The sequence below is a fragment of the Pagrus pagrus genome (genome assembly GCF_965226575.1).
Source record: "Pagrus pagrus genome assembly, chromosome: 6".
In the NCBI taxonomy this organism is placed as follows: Eukaryota; Metazoa; Chordata; class Actinopteri; order Spariformes; family Sparidae; genus Pagrus; species Pagrus pagrus.
The window spans coordinates 16,268,595-16,286,556 of NC_140190.1; the positions used below are offsets into that span (position 1 = coordinate 16,268,595).

At 41.5% G+C, this 17,962-nt stretch overlaps 1 protein-coding gene across 8 annotated transcripts in view; it reads left to right on the forward strand.

Moving 5' to 3' along the window:
• Nucleotides 1–17,962, forward strand: part of LOC311259135 (myosin IXB) — a 60,098-nt gene that overhangs the window by 25,874 nt on the left and 16,262 nt on the right. For all 8 annotated transcript variants that reach the window (XR_014622837.1, XM_084356040.1, XM_084356041.1 and 5 more), the window contains exons 5-15: nt 9,832–9,926; nt 12,734–12,796; nt 14,397–14,496; nt 14,839–14,939; nt 15,335–15,464; nt 15,550–15,639; nt 15,988–16,104; nt 16,223–16,357; nt 16,801–16,922; nt 17,072–17,213; nt 17,332–17,527. Coding sequence is in view for 7 of the 8 variants with exons in the window: in XM_084356040.1 (XP_084212166.1) it covers nt 9,832–9,926; nt 12,734–12,796; nt 14,397–14,496; nt 14,839–14,939; nt 15,335–15,464; nt 15,550–15,639; nt 15,988–16,104; nt 16,223–16,357; nt 16,801–16,922; nt 17,072–17,213; nt 17,332–17,527 (1,291 nt within the window). In the remaining variant the exon portion in view is untranslated. The remainder of the gene's footprint in view (nt 1–9,831; nt 9,927–12,733; nt 12,797–14,396; nt 14,497–14,838; nt 14,940–15,334; nt 15,465–15,549; nt 15,640–15,987; nt 16,105–16,222; nt 16,358–16,800; nt 16,923–17,071; nt 17,214–17,331; nt 17,528–17,962) is intronic.

The following is a 17,962-nucleotide window of genomic DNA, read 5'->3' on the forward strand; positions in this document are numbered from 1 at the left end:
TAGGTCAGTTTTCATTCCTGTAATGAGAAACGGGGTCTCCTCCACTTTCACATATGGAAGAACTTACCTCTGGTCAGACCTCCAGCAGGCTTATTATTGTGAGCTCATTTGCAACATTCATATTACTACCACTGCAAAGCTCTGGTCTAAGCAGTAGCTCATTGTGAGTGGTGTCTCATATTGTACTCTGCATCCTCCATCACTATAAATTTAACTCCACTTACATATTTTCAACTGCCCTGCAGCTCTGGCTCAGCTGAGTTGACCATAATGTTGCATGTGTGGGGTGTACAGAGTGGCATGCAAGTGTGTGTCCTCTGGTCATAATAAACTTGAGAGTGCTTCCTGTCAGCGATGTAATCTGGATTTATGTTTGTGATTTGAGTTATATAGAAGGAGAAAAGATAAAATGTAGTTCTGCCTGAGGCTGCAGAGTAAATATCAGACTGGGAAGCCTGCTTATCTCTGCACAATCACCTGAATACCATGTAGAAAAAAGCAGAAATCCCAGTACTTCAAGTTTTCAGTTAGTAGCCATCCTTGGTGTGGGGAACTAATAACTCTCAGTTGATCTGGAAGTAAATCTCCTCTGCACATTTTTCTGTTTTATTTCGCAGTAGAGTGGCTAAAAATAGACCTTTAGCCAGAAAAGCTGTATGTGGAATGTGGTTTATTCAAAGTACAAAACGGTGCTGAAAAGCAAAAACCTCTCGATCTGTGAATTCACTGGAACAAGCAGTACTCTGAAATCGAACAAAATTAAACTGAATTGGCCACAAGCTATTGGCTTGAGGCTTCATGGCAAGAATAGAGAGGGTGAGCTGCCACAACAACTTGCAGACACGGTGTATCCATCCATCATCTGTCACTTCTCGGTTGTCTCCAGACCCTCTGACTCAGTACTGGAACCTTCACTCACAGAACTGCTGCTGCTGCTTTGAGATGCATTTGAATAAGTAAAGCGTTGGTCCCTTGATGTGTGTCAGTCTGTCAGAGTCTTTGGTTCCGGGCGGTTGATCGAGGGAAGGGGGGGCAGGAGGGATGGAGAGATTTTCCCCTCCATCAGCAGAGTTCTGGTCCCTTTGGCAGACACACTGCCACTCTGCTGTTCACTCCTAGAATGCTGTGTGTGTGTGTGTGTGTGTGTGTGTGTGTGTGTGTGTGTGTGTGTGTGTGTGTGTGTGTGTGTGTGTGTCTGTGTGTGTCTGTGTGTCTATGTCTGTGTCTGTGTGTGTGTGTGTGTGTGTGTGTGTGTGAACCCAGTCTAAAGTTGTGGTTGCAGTGGCAGACAGGGAGACGAGTTCGGTCTTTGTTGGCCTGGTCAGTGGAGGAAGTGGAAGTTGGATTCCATCTGTGACCACTCAGTCAATCATCCTGGCTATTGAACAGCTGTACAGTCCCTCTTGCAGCATTATTGCATCTAAATTTACACATGTAAACCATAAGCAGAGACAGTAACTTTAAATGTTTTTTCCACACTGTTATGAACCTCAGAGACAAGTTAGTTTATGTGAATAGATTCTGTTTTGACAACAGCCACCAGCCTCGGCAGCACATTCATAAGATGGCTGACATGAAACAAAAGCCGCTTTACAGAGGAAGCAATAACTCCTCTGAAATTATGTCCCCTGCAGTTTCTCTTCACACAAATGGTCTACCTCTTGTGGTTCCTCCCTGACAAGTTACAGTCAAGGCATTACATATCGAGTGTAGAGTGCTATCTTTAGACACGTGAACCAAAATGGAGGAATTTTTACTGAGATAAAAGGATTTTATTTGGCTCTTTTTTGTCCTAGATGCTGATCAGGTTACAGTGGTGGAGAGTGTGTGTGTGTGTGTGTGTGTGTGTGTGTGTGTGTGTGTGTGTGTCTGTCTGTCTGTGTGTCTCCTCAAGCTATAGGGGAGGTCTGCAGGCCTGGGTCACACATTTTGAGGAGATGAGATCATCGTTTGTGGTGCTGGACTGAGTGCTGTGTTGCTGGCAGATTGAATGGCTCCAACCTGAAACCATGTGGGAAAGCCGCTGTTCTACTTTAATTCATTGTGCCACTTCATTCTATATTCTTTTCTTTTCTATTCTTCAAATTTCCTTCTTTTGTCTTGAAAATAATGCAGGTAAAGAAGAGTTTGCCCTTAATACATTGAACAAATGTTTGAACAAATAAGGCTGCTACCTGTAGGACAACTCAACAGCTCTCAGTGAGTATTTCACTGAACTGGTCTGACTGGTTGGTGTTACGTTGTTCTTTTAGTATTTCTGTTTTCATTTGCCAGGCTTTGAAGCCTGTTCATTCTTAATGCAGACAGGGCCCTCCTCCGTTGCGAACAGTTGGCAAACACAAGGCAGGCAATATATTGGATTTATGTGTTGATAGTAGGAAAGTACTGCACCGATCAAGTTTTTCTTGCCCTGGTGTATTTATCAGAAGACTGTTACCGATAACCACTGATGACTTTGCAGCCCCATCAGAGTTTATCAGAGCATGGGAAGTTGCACGGGAAGTCAGAAAAGCATAAAGCCATGAAAAGCCACCAGCAAATGCCTGCCGTCACCCAATATTGTTCTGTGTAGTTATTTACAGTTGAATATTCATGTTGAGTGTGAATAAATTAATTTACTTTACAAACAATTCTTAGACTTTCTTTACATTCTTCATTTTGTTTTTCCAGTTTAAACTTGAAATAGGCATTAAATTGCTTTCACAGTAGTCTCAAAAATGTCTTTAAAAGTCTCAAATTAATTTGTCGAAACCTGCAGAAACCCTAAAGCCACATGGAGCTCCATCCATGCTCTTAAAAGTAAAATTTGACAAGTTGGACAAGGACAATCATAGGACCTAATAATGGAGTCACAGGCCTGAATAGGTTCAACATTGCCACTCTAGTCTGTGCAGCATTCTGAATATCATCAGGCAAAAGTGACTGAAAATGTCAGGGTCCTCCAAAGATGAAGATGAACTAAATAATAATACAATAATACCACTTTCTAACATGAAAAAGCTGTTTCGATAAGAAGCCTGCAGGGTTTTCTTGGTCATTCATAAATATAAAAATCTTTTGGTGTAAATGATGTCAGTCATAACCTTTTTGTCTCCTGTCCAGTCAGTAACATTACAGATGTAATTGGTGAGGAGAAAATAATTTCAAGACAAACGTGTGAGACGATTTATAGCCTTTCAGCTGAAGTCAGCCCCTACGGTCTTTTATTAAGTCCCCAGCCTCTTCCATGCCACTCTGTCTCACCACTTCAGACAGGAAGTTCCTATCATCCGGAACCCTTTTTAACAGGAAGCAGCTACGACACGGGAAGTAACAGCAGTAGTTCTCCCTGCTGCTAGCTCAGGGCCTTGAGGGGTGTGGATACACCAAAGTATTGTATTGTTGTTCAGGAAGTGCAGAGGAGTAGCTGGCCATTCAGTCTGCTGAGCCATTGTTTATCTCTTAGTTATGGGTTGCACCTCTTTATTCCTCAGCTATATTTGGTCAGGCTGGGTGGCATTGTGTACGAGTCTGGGAAAAGCTGGCATTACTGAGTTTAAGTCACTGCGTCATGCACACGTGTCATTCATTTCACACACACACACACACACACACACACACACACACACACACACACACACACACACACACACACAGTGTACAAAGGCTTTAGTGTAATCACACCATTCAGAATCATATTGAAGACCAGAAACTGCTCTTCCTCACAGGCCAAACACAGCCTACATGTAGCAGCATGCTACAGGCCACTTCAGGGTCTATTCATGGTACTCTGACCGCACCACAAGCTGAAGTTTGATGTGGTACCCATCTAGACATGGGTGGAGCTGCTTGAAATGACTCCAATCTGGTAAAACACCAGACCACAAGAGGAGCAAAACTGGTGCTCGAAAACTTTATTCAGACTTTTCCAACTTTGTACCTCTTACATCTTCATTACTTGACCCTCTGTTATGTATGCATACAGACAGTAGACCAAATAATTTGGACATTTCTTGAAAACACAGAAATTTCTAAATCGGTTTTGCAAATTCTGCCCTGTTTTGTCATAGGTAAACTGTGGGATTACAGATGACAATTTTTAATTTCAAGTTTGCTTTCTGCACATTGTACCATAGCCTCATTTGTGAGGTTTTTGTGTACGTTACTCCGACACTTGGCCACGTAGACTTCTCAGCACAAATCTTATAGAGGAGGTACGATTTGTTTTGTTACAGTTTTCTGCCAACTGTTTGCATCATCAAAGGTAATTTCATAAACATCTTTCCCTGGAGTAAAACTAATATTCAACTTCAGGCCTGGACAGCGGACATAGTGTATAGCAAAGATTACAGTGAAGTCATGTTTGTGGTGCTGTCGCTGTAAAGCTGGGCAAGTTGGTCTGTAATAATACTGGATTTAGATGCTGTTGATGCCCCAAGCAAAGATGTTTTAGACGGCAACCACTTGTGTGATCACAAAAAGATGGATCAAGATACAAACCACTGCTGGATAACAGGCAAAAAATAATGTTTGTTTTTACAAACGTACAGAGTACGGTATGGACCAACTTATTACAGCTAAGATAATCATCACAAACTATACACACCGTACAAATAACTGTAAGGTGCCTGTGTACTGCATGGCAGCTGAGCCGCTGCTGCTCACTCGCCTGTTTGTGTTCACGTAGGCTGCGTGGCAGCTGCGCTGCTGCTGTAGCACTGCTCCTGCCTGCTCTGTCTGTCTACATGGAGTTTGTCTTTGATAATTATCAATAAGTATGATGACGTGGTTTTCTTTTGTCCCCTTTGAATGAGTGAGAAAGCACAAGGGGCAAAGAGAAAGAGGGAGGGAGAGATAGAAAGTAAAAGAAAAGTTAAAGGTTAAAAAATAAAAAATGTTGGGTGTATTGTCTTCATGTCTGTGACATATTCTAGACATACAGACATTAAAAATGTAGTGAAATGCTGGTATGATGTGGACATGAGTGTCTACAGGTCGTTTTCAGGTTTGTTTTTGCCGAGAACCACGTGTCGCGGTAGAAATAGACGAGACTCTGAATCTCTAGATCACGTGACGCAGCACCTATGCTTGACACGCGCATGAGAAGCGCGTCTAATGCATCCAATATGAACGGTCTAACCTGTTAACATGAACGGCGAAATGAAAAGCGAGAGGCAAAGCTACGCAGCAGCGCTGCACACACATCCAGTGTGTCCAGCCTGTAAGACAATTCAGCAGCAAGACCTTTTTATACAGAAAGGGTGAATTTTATCAACTGCCCAACATTTTTAAAGTTGCAGAAAAGTTATAATTTGACTGACTCTATTGGTGCACAGTTGTAGTTCATGTTGCCATAGTGAATTGCAGCCTAATGTTCAGTGGTTAGTTGGGTAATCACACATGTATACTCTTGATGGTGAAATGCCTGTGTGGTCTGTGATGTTCAGACTAAATACGCCTCGACCGTTGCTGAAATTCTTGTACTGATATTTGAATTTATTAAGTAATACATTTAAAACTGTGTGCTCCACTGGATTATGGTCAGTGGTGTACATAATGACTCCTTTGTGACCTTGTCTGTTTGTGACAGCTGTTATTGTTTGTCAATTCATTGTGTGTGTATCAGTATTTTTAGATGTCTGTCTATAAAATATAGATTTTTATGCACTGGATTATGAAACTGACATTTGGGCTCTTTCTCTCTGTTGAGCTTTGTTTGTCTCGTGCCGTTTTTGTAATTTTGATGACATTAATATACTACAGAGTTAGCTCTTTTCCATGTGGTGTTTACATTGTTCCGTTGATCCCATGTGCAATTGGGCATTTCACAGCCTTTCCCATTAAGTTATTGCATGAAAGTTTCTGATTTGCTTTCCAGCATTTGCTAATAATAAATCTATTACAATCAACCATTGTACGCTGATGCAATTACAGTTTTTCTTCTCGCAACCACCACTATAACACCACTTTTATTTCCACTATGCTGTCATCCAACGAAAGTTAGTTTGTTTTCCCCTGGAGTTGATTTACTGGTGTGTAGCTGTTATGTGATAACTTGACTAATACAGTTTATACATGCTTTACTGTGTCAAAAGTCATTTGTAATCATTTACAGTAGAACACAGAAACATACAGATCTGCAAACAGCAACATACAGATATAGTCAATATGTACAATATTTATGCCTTAGCTATAACCATTGTTGTCATTATCAGTTAATCTATAATGTTTGCCTATTTAATAATTAACAATTTCTCAGAGGCCAAAGTAACATCATCATGTGTGTTTTGCGCAATTTAACATGATGTATAACAGAGAAACGCAGCAAATCCCAAATTAATCATTGTTTGGTTGATTATTTTATTGCTGGACTTGGTATGGTGTGAAGTGTCATCTAGCACATTATTATTGTATTATTTCCGTGACTGCAAGTCATTTCTTCTATAACAGAGAACAGTGCCATACCATTCTGCTCAACATAAGAAGTAAAGATTTGAGAAATATTATTTGTTTGTGACTTCATACAGTAAATTCCTGAAGAACTGCATTCATTGGAACATTTTCTGTTATTGAATTGAAGCACTAGCCCCTCTGAGCGCTATTGACGCCATTATTGTACCTCAAAGAATCAATTCTTTGTTAACAATTCGGTTGAGTTAAGCTTGGGGGGTTTAAATGTAGTTGGTGGGATATAGTGGCGGCTTGAAGCAAGGCCAAGCATAGAGGGGGAACTTTGTAGAGACATGGTTGCATTCAATCACTGCCAACATCATGTGAGCTCACCATAGCACTTTTCACATTCATACACGACAACAAACAGTGATTATTTTCTCACTAAGTACTATTGCTGTTTTGCCTTAACATTGCAGCCACCAGTCATTATATTACCCTGCTACTTGGTTCTCTAGTTTAACCTGTAATTGAAGAGTATATAAACTTGAGGGCTTCAAGGACATGACTGATATAGTTGTGGGTGTAGCTGAATGAGTGAGCCTGTCCATCTAGAGGTTTGATGAGTTTTTGCTTGTGCGCCTGCCGTTGCCCTCTGAGAATGTGGGAACTGTCTTTGTGGCGGTTGGACTATTTAGAGTCTTTTTGTGAGTGTATCCATGCTGAAGTGAGGTGTCAGTGTCGGGGCCTTGGCAGCGCCTGTGGAAACGTTTAACTGAAGCTCTTTTGAGCAGCTGGACTTTAAAGGATGCAGTAGAGCCTCACTGTCATAGTCCTAGTACCCAAGCACTGACTGAAAGTTTGTGAAAGTTTCTGATTACAGAACAGTTTTTCACCTTTCTCTCACTTTTGTTGAAAGCATGTTGCTTAAAAAAACCTACAAACTGTATTGCTCTCAGATCATCACAGAAGTGACTTATAGGAGTTGTTACATAAATGTTGAGGGAAGTGTGACACTTATGAGTCAACACAGCAGACTTAAATTAGTTGTTCCTGTGAACATCTAATCTTGTATACAACATCAGGCTGTGTCCTTACACAGATCGCTCGTGTTTGTACACGTTTATGCTACACCTCAAATGTAATGCCTTTTTAAAGTATATAATTTATATTTTCATGTCTCTGCCACACTTGCTTGCTGAGACAAACAACTCATAAACTGCACTATTATATCGACACTCCCCAAGTTTGGTTTTTAAGGAGAAGTGTGTGTGTATAGGAAGGGGCTGAATGGGGATGTGAGACTTCATTTGGGTAGGTCTGGCTCTGTTGAAGTGGAAATGTACAGGAGACAGGGCTGCCAGAGAAGCCTGCTTACCGCAGAGAGGAATCAGCTAAGACAGAGTTGTACGTCATGAAATGATCACTGGATATGTAACATGCAGACATGTACACACTGCGAACGGCCCTGATTTCTCTATGTCCCCCTCCCTCTCTTCCTTTCTCTGCTTTTCACTCTCCCTTCCTTATTTTCCTTCCATGAACTCCTTGAGAGCAGCCCCTATTTCGTAAGAATACAAATTAGACCACGTCTTTCCATGGACACGGTTCGACAAGCTGTCGGTCCGCTTCCCCATACCTGCTGAGCCTTCCAGCCAATCAGATCGTCTGCTCATGGGCAAGTTCGAATACGAAAGATGCTGTGACATGTTTAGCATTCCCTCCATGGTGCAGCGGCCTGGGCTTTGCAGAGATTTCCCAAGGTTTTGTGTTCCTTGCTGCAGGGTTTTGAGAACAGTACTGGACACAGTGGGCAGCATTGAGCAGTGAGACACTTGGAGTGTCAACGCCAAAACACACTTACAGACCCTCAAACTTGGAACACAAGTGATGGCATTGTTTAACAAAGGCAACACCGGAATAAGTAAATGTAGACATCATATATCGGCATATATACAACTAAATACGAACATAGAATGATACCAGAGTGGTAGTTTGTGTGTAAAAAAAGAGAGAGAGCACAGTGATAAGCTGGGTGGGAGCCTTGTCTGAGGAAATCCAGGTTAAGATGAAGGTGGATAATTCTGGTCACAGATAAGAGTCAACTGCATCTGTTTCTTAATTCACTGTAAAGCATAAACTCTTGCTGCATACTTCCCTCAGGTCTCAAAAATGTTTTGGAATCACATTTTGGTTTAAAGTTTTCAGTGCGCTGAGAAAAAGGTGCAAAAAAATTTAGATATAAGGTCTACTTGAACAGCAGAAATGAAAGTAGGCCAACGGTCCATCCCAAGGAATCTCTCCCTCTCACTCTCATCAGCCCCAAGACCACTGTATCGAATTCACCCTGCAACTGCTTTGGGAGATACAATGTGACTCCTATTTAACATTCACTGAATCAACTTCCCCTGCGGTGGCCTTTTGTTAAGTGTGTGTGTGTGTGTGTATCTGTAACCATGTGAGCATGTGCATCAGGAAGAAAGAGAGAGTGCTATTCTGTTACCGTGTCAATGCAATAAACAGGGCCCCTCAGAGAGGCATGGTGGCTCTGTGTGCCCCTAGCTCGGTTGGCATTAGCCTGATGCCTGCGGAACAACCCCGGTCCTCTCTATGTCAGTTTCTGGTGTGACGCTGCTATACAGAATGGCTGTCCCAACCTCATTTATCATCACTGACCTATGCTCTCGGTCTCCCTCTTTAACTCTCAAACACACACATACTGAACATGAGAATGAGGGAAAAGGTCTTGAAGAGAGGAAAGAAAGGAGGGAAAAAAAGAAAGATGGATGGGGGGAGAGTGAGAGGAGGGCAAGAGGGGACAACGAGCTGCAGATGCTCGCCCCCTCCTAAGACCTCCAACATATACAAACACACAAGCATACATACACACACACACACACACACACACACAGTCCCACCCCCTTCTGCACTCTCAGCTGCTGTTTAAAAACAAGATTTAACCTTTTAACTATCTAGTTTCTTTGTTGTCATGGTGATTTGTTATAGTTGTGGTTGTTGTTGACTTCAGTGAAGGCGCTGATAGATGAGCTGGCCACTCCCAGATTGTGTTGCACCCAACAGCACTTCCGTTTAAAACTCAACAAAGGTCACAGTTGAGTTTCAAAACATTAACAATGAGCAGAAAGACAGCATAAAATTCTGGGGCACAAGCAGTCAAGACTTAAAGATTTGAATTAAGCTTCATATGGTCTCCAAGACACAAGTCTCTGGTCCAGAATTGCAAACAGTCTTCCTCTTAATGTTTTAAATTGTGTTGTCTTTCACATATATCATTGTTTTATTTAAAGGTACCATATTATACTCATCAGATTCATCATTTTATTGGATTAGAAAAGATTAATATGAATTGAGTAGAAACATGACCATAATGCACTGCATGTATTTGACCTCATGCCCTTTAACTTACCCTGTGTTTCTGTCCTCCCCTGTCGTCCCTGCCAGGCCTTTGGGAACGCCAAGACAGCACACAACAACAACTCCAGCCGCTTTGGTAAATTCATCCAGGTTAATTATCTGGAGAGTGGAGTGGTCAGAGGGTGAGTAATTAACAGCGGGCGCATGTGTGTTTTGTTTGTGTGTTTTGTGTGTGTGATTGTTTACGACCAAGCACTTTCAAGAAGACCTCACACAAAGTCAGGTCACTTCACATTGACTTTGTCTGTACTGCAACACCGTAAAGGGACATTAGAATGACTGTTTTTGAGTTATATATCCCCATCAGGGTCCTCTAGGCCCTGTACCTTCCTCTTTGCTCTTTTATGGCTGGTCATGTGGATCCTTTTCTGAGCTCTGTGTGTGTGTATGTGTGTGGATTGAAACTTTCAACCACAAGCACGTCCTTCCTTTTTCTCAGCAGTCAGACTCTGGTTAGGCGCTGCTTCAAAGTCTGGTTAGCCATGTCACTTCCTCATTTCCTCATCAGGAGGGGAGAAACAGCTGCTCAATACAGTGTCTTAAAAGAAAAAGAGAACATGTGATATGACTGTGGAGAAGACAAAAGCTGAAGGGCTGCAGAAGAATATTCAGTACAATATTCACAGTAGATACTAATAGGATGAGATGTCTAATGCTGGTGTTATGCAAAAGTTGTGTAATAGAAATATATTGTGATTTGAAACATGTGAATGCCAGCTGTGACAGCTGCTCAGCTCCACCGTCAATGGGCCTCCCCAACCTGATTATCTCCTAATGGCACCAGGTCTCATCATGCTGGGTTACCCTGAGAAGGGTCTGTAATCCAATCAGGAGTGTTAATTTTAGCTGACTGATGCTTTTGTGCTGCAAAGTGAACCTACTTAGGCAAATGAATGTTAGTAAACTAAAATATTTTGCTTAGTTTGTGTGCTAGTGTAGTCCTCTGCTTCACTTCCGTGAAGTGTTGGACTCAACAGCTCTGCTCTGTAGTGAGAACAAAGGCTGCCTGTCTATCTCTCAATCTCCAGTGGCAGCCATTCAGACAGTCAATAGAGAAGATTAACAAAAGGAAGGCTGCTGTTCCGCTCTGCGCTGCTTTCTGAGCAGACTGACTAACTGACAGATAGGACATTTTTACGCTCTCTCTCTCTCTCTCTCTCTCTCTCTCTCTCTGGGTCTCTGTCTGGCTAATCCATCCTCACTGGGCTCTGAGCGACACCGTGCAGAACGATAAGGAACACACACTTTAGAGGGGGTGTAAAGAGGAGGTGGTGTGTCTGAACATGAACATGCAATCAGTTTTAGGTCTCTGTACAGTATGTATGTGTTGTGAGACTTCTCTTACTCCTCAGGTATATGCTGACAGATTTACTGTATAGCCAGCATGTCAGTGGACGCCCTTTCTGCTTTTCTGAAAAAAGTCTCCCGTCAACATTCCTACAGACATGTACTGTTGTGAATTCGATCAGCTTGTATAAACATACATAAAGGTTGCAATGGTTTGAGATTTTCAAGGTAGGACCCATCCCAGTGAATTAAAAGCAGTAGTAGTAGTGGTAGAAGTAGTAGTTGTTGTTGATACACTGATATAATTTTACAAAAAATAAAATACTATATTTTTTAATATTTTTATATATTTTTTAATGACACTTATGCAGTAGAATTCAGTATTGTCTTTTGATAACAGCATTACTGTAGCATTCGATAACAAAGGTAAGCCAAAGAGTAGCTTCACATATTGTGTCCTGTGGTGGCCCTTTACATTCATTCATCATCCGGTTTGATGCTCAAAATACATGAAAATACAACAATAAAATGTGTACAGTATATCATGAGAGCCAGTGTCCAACTACCTACATTAATTTCAATATCCATACATGTTTTAAAGCCGTTGACATCATCAACGCCTGTACAGAATCCCAGTATCTGGTTCGACCTTGTTCAAAGGACAGCCTAATGGCCTGTAAAAGCCTGTCAGTTACTCAGGACACATCACACGCTGCTGTCCTGTCAAAAACATCTTGAACATGCTTCGTTAAAGATTTATCTTAACCCTTTGTAAATTAAGGTTAAATGATATTTATGGCTGTATCTGTAGCCATGACATCTACAACAAATCACACCCCAACATTTGCACAATATCTATAAAGTGAACTTCTTGCATAGAACGTGCAGTGCAGACTATTCTGAGAAAAAGAGAGAGCGAAAACGTTTCTCAAACTAACAGATGATTTCAGAAGATGTATGAACTTGATCCCGGTTAATCTGTCTATAGTCGTTTCTGCGGTCTTAGCAGATTGACACAACTATGTTTCTCACAGCACAGCTCTATTCTTAGTGTGCCATGAGGACTGGCGTCAGTGTTGTTTTTGCCTGGCTATAGAAAAAACAACTCTGACTTATAAAGTCTGATTTAGACAACTTTATGGCCTTGGCCTGGAGTGCTGCAGAAATACCACTGCTTTTACAATTGCATATCTCATGACTGCAGTGGTCTGAAAAACATACCTCTACTCCTGCAGTAGCCTTCCAGTCTCCTGTGTCCAGCTATACCATAACAATACAATACAATAAATTAACATTGGCGCGTGTGTGTATTTTGCTATGTGGCGTGTGTGATGTGCGACAATCTAGCTGAGCGTTTCTGAACGCTTTGTTCACTCTTTGATTGTTCCGACCATCTGTCCTCACATCCCCTCCTGCTCCTCCCCTTATTTTTTATTACCAGCCACTTTCACATATGACCTGAAAACACACACACACACACACACACACACACACACACACACACACACACACACACTCTCACACACACTCTCACACACACAGACGGACAGAGCTGAGTGACCTTTGGTGTTAAGTGATTCATCCTCATTGTTTTTCTTCCCCTTTTTTCTTGTCCTCTTCTTCCCCCCTCCCTTATCTCTAGGGCTGTGGTGGAGAAGTATCTCCTGGAGAAGTCTCGTCTGGTCTCCAGAGAGAAGAACGAGAGGTGAGTAGAGACAGGAGGGGTCTTAACCCTTCACCCCCACTGACCTTCATGGGGCCCTCTGTACAAACATGAGGAAGCTCTGATGTTTGGATATGAAGTTCAGCCGAGGGCTTCAGACTTCAGATTTTGACTTTACATCCATCTGTCCATCTGGCTTAACACTTGCTCACCTATATACGTAGATTTTGAAATCCAGAATCTCTAGCTTTAGATACTTGCCACTGTGTAGATACCGCATGCTAATACTAGTATTAGCTGTGTGCCCCTAGTGAGCTGAATGATGTTACCCACTGACATCAAAGTGGACCAATATATCCACAAAAGTTGGCACGCTGCTGGGTAAAACATACTTTAGATTGCAAACTGCGTTTACTGACAATGGTTTTATGAAGTGTTAAACTTGAAGGTAGCAGCTCTTTGTAATATAGTTTGGTTGTGCCTAATTTTAATGTGACCTCTAGTGACAAGTGTTTTTGTGAGTTAAGAATTAGCTGTTGCTATTAAAACAATGAGAGAGAAATCATCACTCTCCTGAGAGAGACTGCCTCATTCACCATGTTTACTCTTCCTTCACATCATGCAAGTCTCTGTTACTCACTGCGACAGTCAGACTGCTAGTCTGTTGCTACTTGTGTGACTAATGTGCAAACAAATATCTGGTAATTGAAAAGTACCTTCACTGTTGTTTGATTTGCAGTCTTACTGTATATATTACTAATGAATGAGTCAGGAGAAGAGAAAGATGCCTTTTGATTACCTATAGTTTTTACTGTTACATCAGTGAAACCAATGAAAAAACTGACTTTAACATGAATAGTTTTTGTAAATACAGTAAAACTTTAGCCATGAAGTGGTATTTGACACAGGGAGGCTATTTTCTAACTACACAAGTCTTTATCTTTATTCTTTCTATTTTTACATTTCTTGAGATAAAGATACACACTCATGGGGGTTAGTGTGATTAACCACGATCTGCCACTGAGAGCTCAGCTGAAGCAGATGATGCCTTGTATAAAAACCCACTGTAGCTGTTTTGAGTGTGAATAGCGTTACTCCTACTTCCTTTCCAAATTCTCCCAGCTAGTTTATGAAGCTGTTGCCATTTTCTATTAAAAACCCTACATGTGTAACCTTCAGGCTGCTGTTTATCACCTAGCCTACAGTTGCTGTTGACAGTGCGTTTTGCCTGTCTAGTCAGGGAGTGACTACTGTATGATGTCATTGTTTCTTAGTGATTAGTGTGGAAACTCATTACTCCCCTGTGCTTTTACTCCGCCCGTCTACCTACCTGCTCACTGATAGCACGAATGGAAAACTGATATGAGCATCACTGAGCTCCAGATATATTGTCTGCTTTCTATCAGCTTTTTACAATATGTTGACTCTTTCATGGGTTTATGGCTTGAACCCCTATTGTTACCATAAACCAAGCTCATGTCCACTAATAACTGCTCACCAGATAATAAAACAAATAAATCATGGATGGATACGCAGAAGAAGTAATTAATCTTTATTGAATAGCACTTTAAAGAAAATGTTCTTGCATTAATAACTTGGTGTGTAGAACAGGCTTTAAGGACATTGTGTGTTATTTTTCCAGGAACTACCACGTGTTTTACTACCTGCTGTTAGGAGCTTCAGAGGAGGAGAGGAAGGAGTTCAAGTTGCTGCCGCCTGAAGAATACTTCTACCTCAAGCAGGTACACTACTGCCCATCCAGCAGTTTATAGTCTGTCCCTTTAATATTAACATCCCCCATGTGTGTGATTTGACCTTTAAGGTAACACTGTAGCTCAGTGTGACTGGACCCTGCATTCATGAAGCCTGTCAAGCTTCTGAATAAGCTGCTGTATACACTCCCAGCTTACTGCACACATGTGTGCTGCATATTAATGAAGCAGTCTTTGTTCTCACTCTCACTTTCTTTTCTCACCCTTCAGTTAATTCACATCTGTTCTTCACCTGTTTGTGTGACCATTTTGCTGTCTTTTTTCTCATCTTTAAACATTTGTTTCTTATAACTGTCTTGTCGTTCCATGTAGCAAAACTTTAAGATAGAAGATGAGGAGGACCTGCGGCATGACTTTGAAAGGCTGCAGCAGGCAATGGAGATGGTTGGCTTTCTTCCTGCCACCAAGAAACAGTAAGTGATTCAGTGAACATGCTCAGTATAGTGAGTGTAATGCAGAAAAAAGTCAGACAAGTTGAAGGGATTGTATTGTAAATCAGATCCTGAAGCATTTTTCAAAATAGATGTTATTTTAGTCTGATTGAGTCACATTACCAAAAATATAAATTACAACAATAAGACCTTTTTAAAGCACCCACAGTACAACAATAGCTGTATCTAATGGGCTAATGTAGCAGAGGCAGTGTGTAGATGCCGCTTCACAGAATTCTTCTACTCTGTTAATTAGTTATTGAGCATTAACAGATAAGATTAAAGAGCAGCGTGGGTAGCATTGTTCACACATTTGTTATATGTCTGCATTGTTGCTGTTGCTTTCAGTTTACATAATTTCTATGACTGCACTGCAGGATCTTCTCTGTGCTTTCGGCCATCTTGTATCTGGGCAACGTGACCTACAGGAGGAAGTCTACAGGCCGAGACGAGGGTTTGGATGTGGGACCACCAGAGGTCCTGGCTACACTCTCTGACTTGTTAAAGGTAACAGATGTGTTTGTTTTCATGTGCCTCCATGCTTCGTAGTGTGTGTGACTGTCAGCATTAACCTGTGTGGGTTTCCTCTCAGGTCAAAGAGGAGCTGCTGGTTGAGGCGCTGACGAAGAGGAAAACGGTGACGGTCAATGACAAGCTGATCCTCCCCTACAGCCACTCTGAGGTAGGTATCTCTGTAACCCGTCATTACTATAATAGTGTCCAACTGCACACCAATCGGTGGCCTTGTTGTTTGTCTGCTTCTTCTTTGTGACTTTCTGCTTTTTATTGATACCACACCTACAGCAGATCTCTTCTTCCTGTCAGTGTGTTATGTTCAACTTTTTATTCACTCCACACCCTTCTTCTTTTTCTGTTTTTTTAATTTATTTTTTATCTGTTTAAGCCCTCAATTATGTTTGCTTCCGTCAGACTTAAGTTGTAATGTTGTCACCTTTTCTTCCCCTTCTGTTATGTTTACTGAACTTTTCTTTGAAATACTGTGTGCATCATCCCATCTTTCTCTCATCAGGCCATCACAGCAAGAGACTCCATGGCCAAATCTCTGTACAGCGCCTTGTTTGATTGGATCGTCCTACGCATCAATCATGCACTGCTTAACAAGAAAGATATGGAGGAATCTATCCCAGTAAGAGACAAACTCAAGCAAACACACAACAGCACAAAACTACATCATTAAATGCTACAAGTATTATTATTTTTCAGATGATGATTGTTTGGTTTTTGCCCATGCTCTTATTTTGCAGTGCTTGTCCATTGGTGTCCTGGACATTTTTGGGTTTGAGGACTTTGAAACCAACAGCTTTGAGCAGTTCTGTATCAACTATGCAAATGAGCAGCTGCAGTATTATTTCAACCATCACATCTTCAATCTGGAGCAGGTGAGTGGTCAGGCTTCATCCCCTCACCCACCAAATCTTTATACGTGACACACTGAATAACACACCATCGAATGACTTGCTCCCCTGTGATTCAAACTTAGAACTATGTTCTCTGCTCTTTGTTTATAATAATGACTGCTTAAATGGTGACTCACCCAAGCATTTCCTCATCTGTAAAAGGAACGGGAAGCTGCATGCTAGTTTATCTTATCCCTTTGAGTTCTAAGTGACAAATAAAAGTTAGATTTAAAGTTAGAATAATTAGGTATTCAGTCAAACTTGACTTGCATCTTTTAAGTATACACAATAAAGATAATAACGGCATCTGTGCTGGATGTTTTTGAGTATTTGTATATGTGCATTTGAGACCAGTTTGTTAAATTGTTCAGGTAAAAAGTTGAGTTTGGCTGATTTACCAAAATGTTCTGTCTTGCCTCTTCCAGGAGGAGTACCAAGCAGAGGGAATCACCTGGCACAACATCGACTACACAGACAACGTGGGCTGTATCCACCTCATCAGCAAGAAACCCACTGGCCTGCTCTACCTGCTGGATGAGGAGAGCAAGTAAGAACAGTTACAGATGATTCATTCATATCCTTGTCGATACGAGTAGGACTTAAGTTTAGGATTTCGTAGAAGCTGCCCATTAACCTCCTCTTTTTTTTCATATCATCTTTCTTTCCTCTTTCCTTCTATCTGTGCCTGTACTTCAGCTTTCCCCACGCCACAGATGAGACATTATTAGCCAAATTCAAGCAGCAGCACCAGGGGAACAAATACTTTGTCCCCACAGCAGTCATGGAGCCTGCCTTTGTAATTCGACACTTTGCTGGGAAAGTCAAATATCAAATCAAGGTAAGGATGATGGATAGTGAGGACATCAGGTAACAGAAGCTAAAGGGATTGGATTCCACACTTGAAGATGAGCTGATTGTTCAGTTTGTAATGTTCTTGATATATTCAACCTCACCAGGATTTCCGGGAGAAGAACACAGACCACATGCGTCCAGACATTGTGGCGTTGTTGCGGAGTAGCGACCGTGCTTATGTGAGGCAGCTCATTGGCATGGACCCAGTGGCCATGTTTCGATGGGGCATCCTGCGCGCCACCATCAGAGGCCTTGCTGCCTTTAACGAAGCTGGCCGTTCCTGGGCCGCCAAAACTTCAGGTACATTATCAGTGTGGACTGAAGGTTCAATTCCTGCTTTTTTTGTAGTTAATAGCTTGCTGATACTATCTTACAATCTATCTGTTTTACTAAGGCTAAACAACGACTAATATTGGCATTTCTATTGATTTCTTTATCAGTAGGTAGATCATAGCATATATTTTATCATAGTATCATACATGATCTGCATTCACCCTACTTGTGCAGCTTGTGCCACTACTTCAGAAGCCTGCAGTTTCTCTGCTCTGTAATTAGCCTCAGGTCAGCACACAGAGGAATATGGAGAAACGTAAGGCTTTAGGAGATTTTTTCATTTTCCGTGCAATTCTCAATCCCCTAGACTATTTTTGTGCTCTCAGACGTAGTCCACTGACGTAGGAGCCTTTTCATGAGGATTAACAAGATTACATTTACTTAAATTAAGTTTAGACAAAT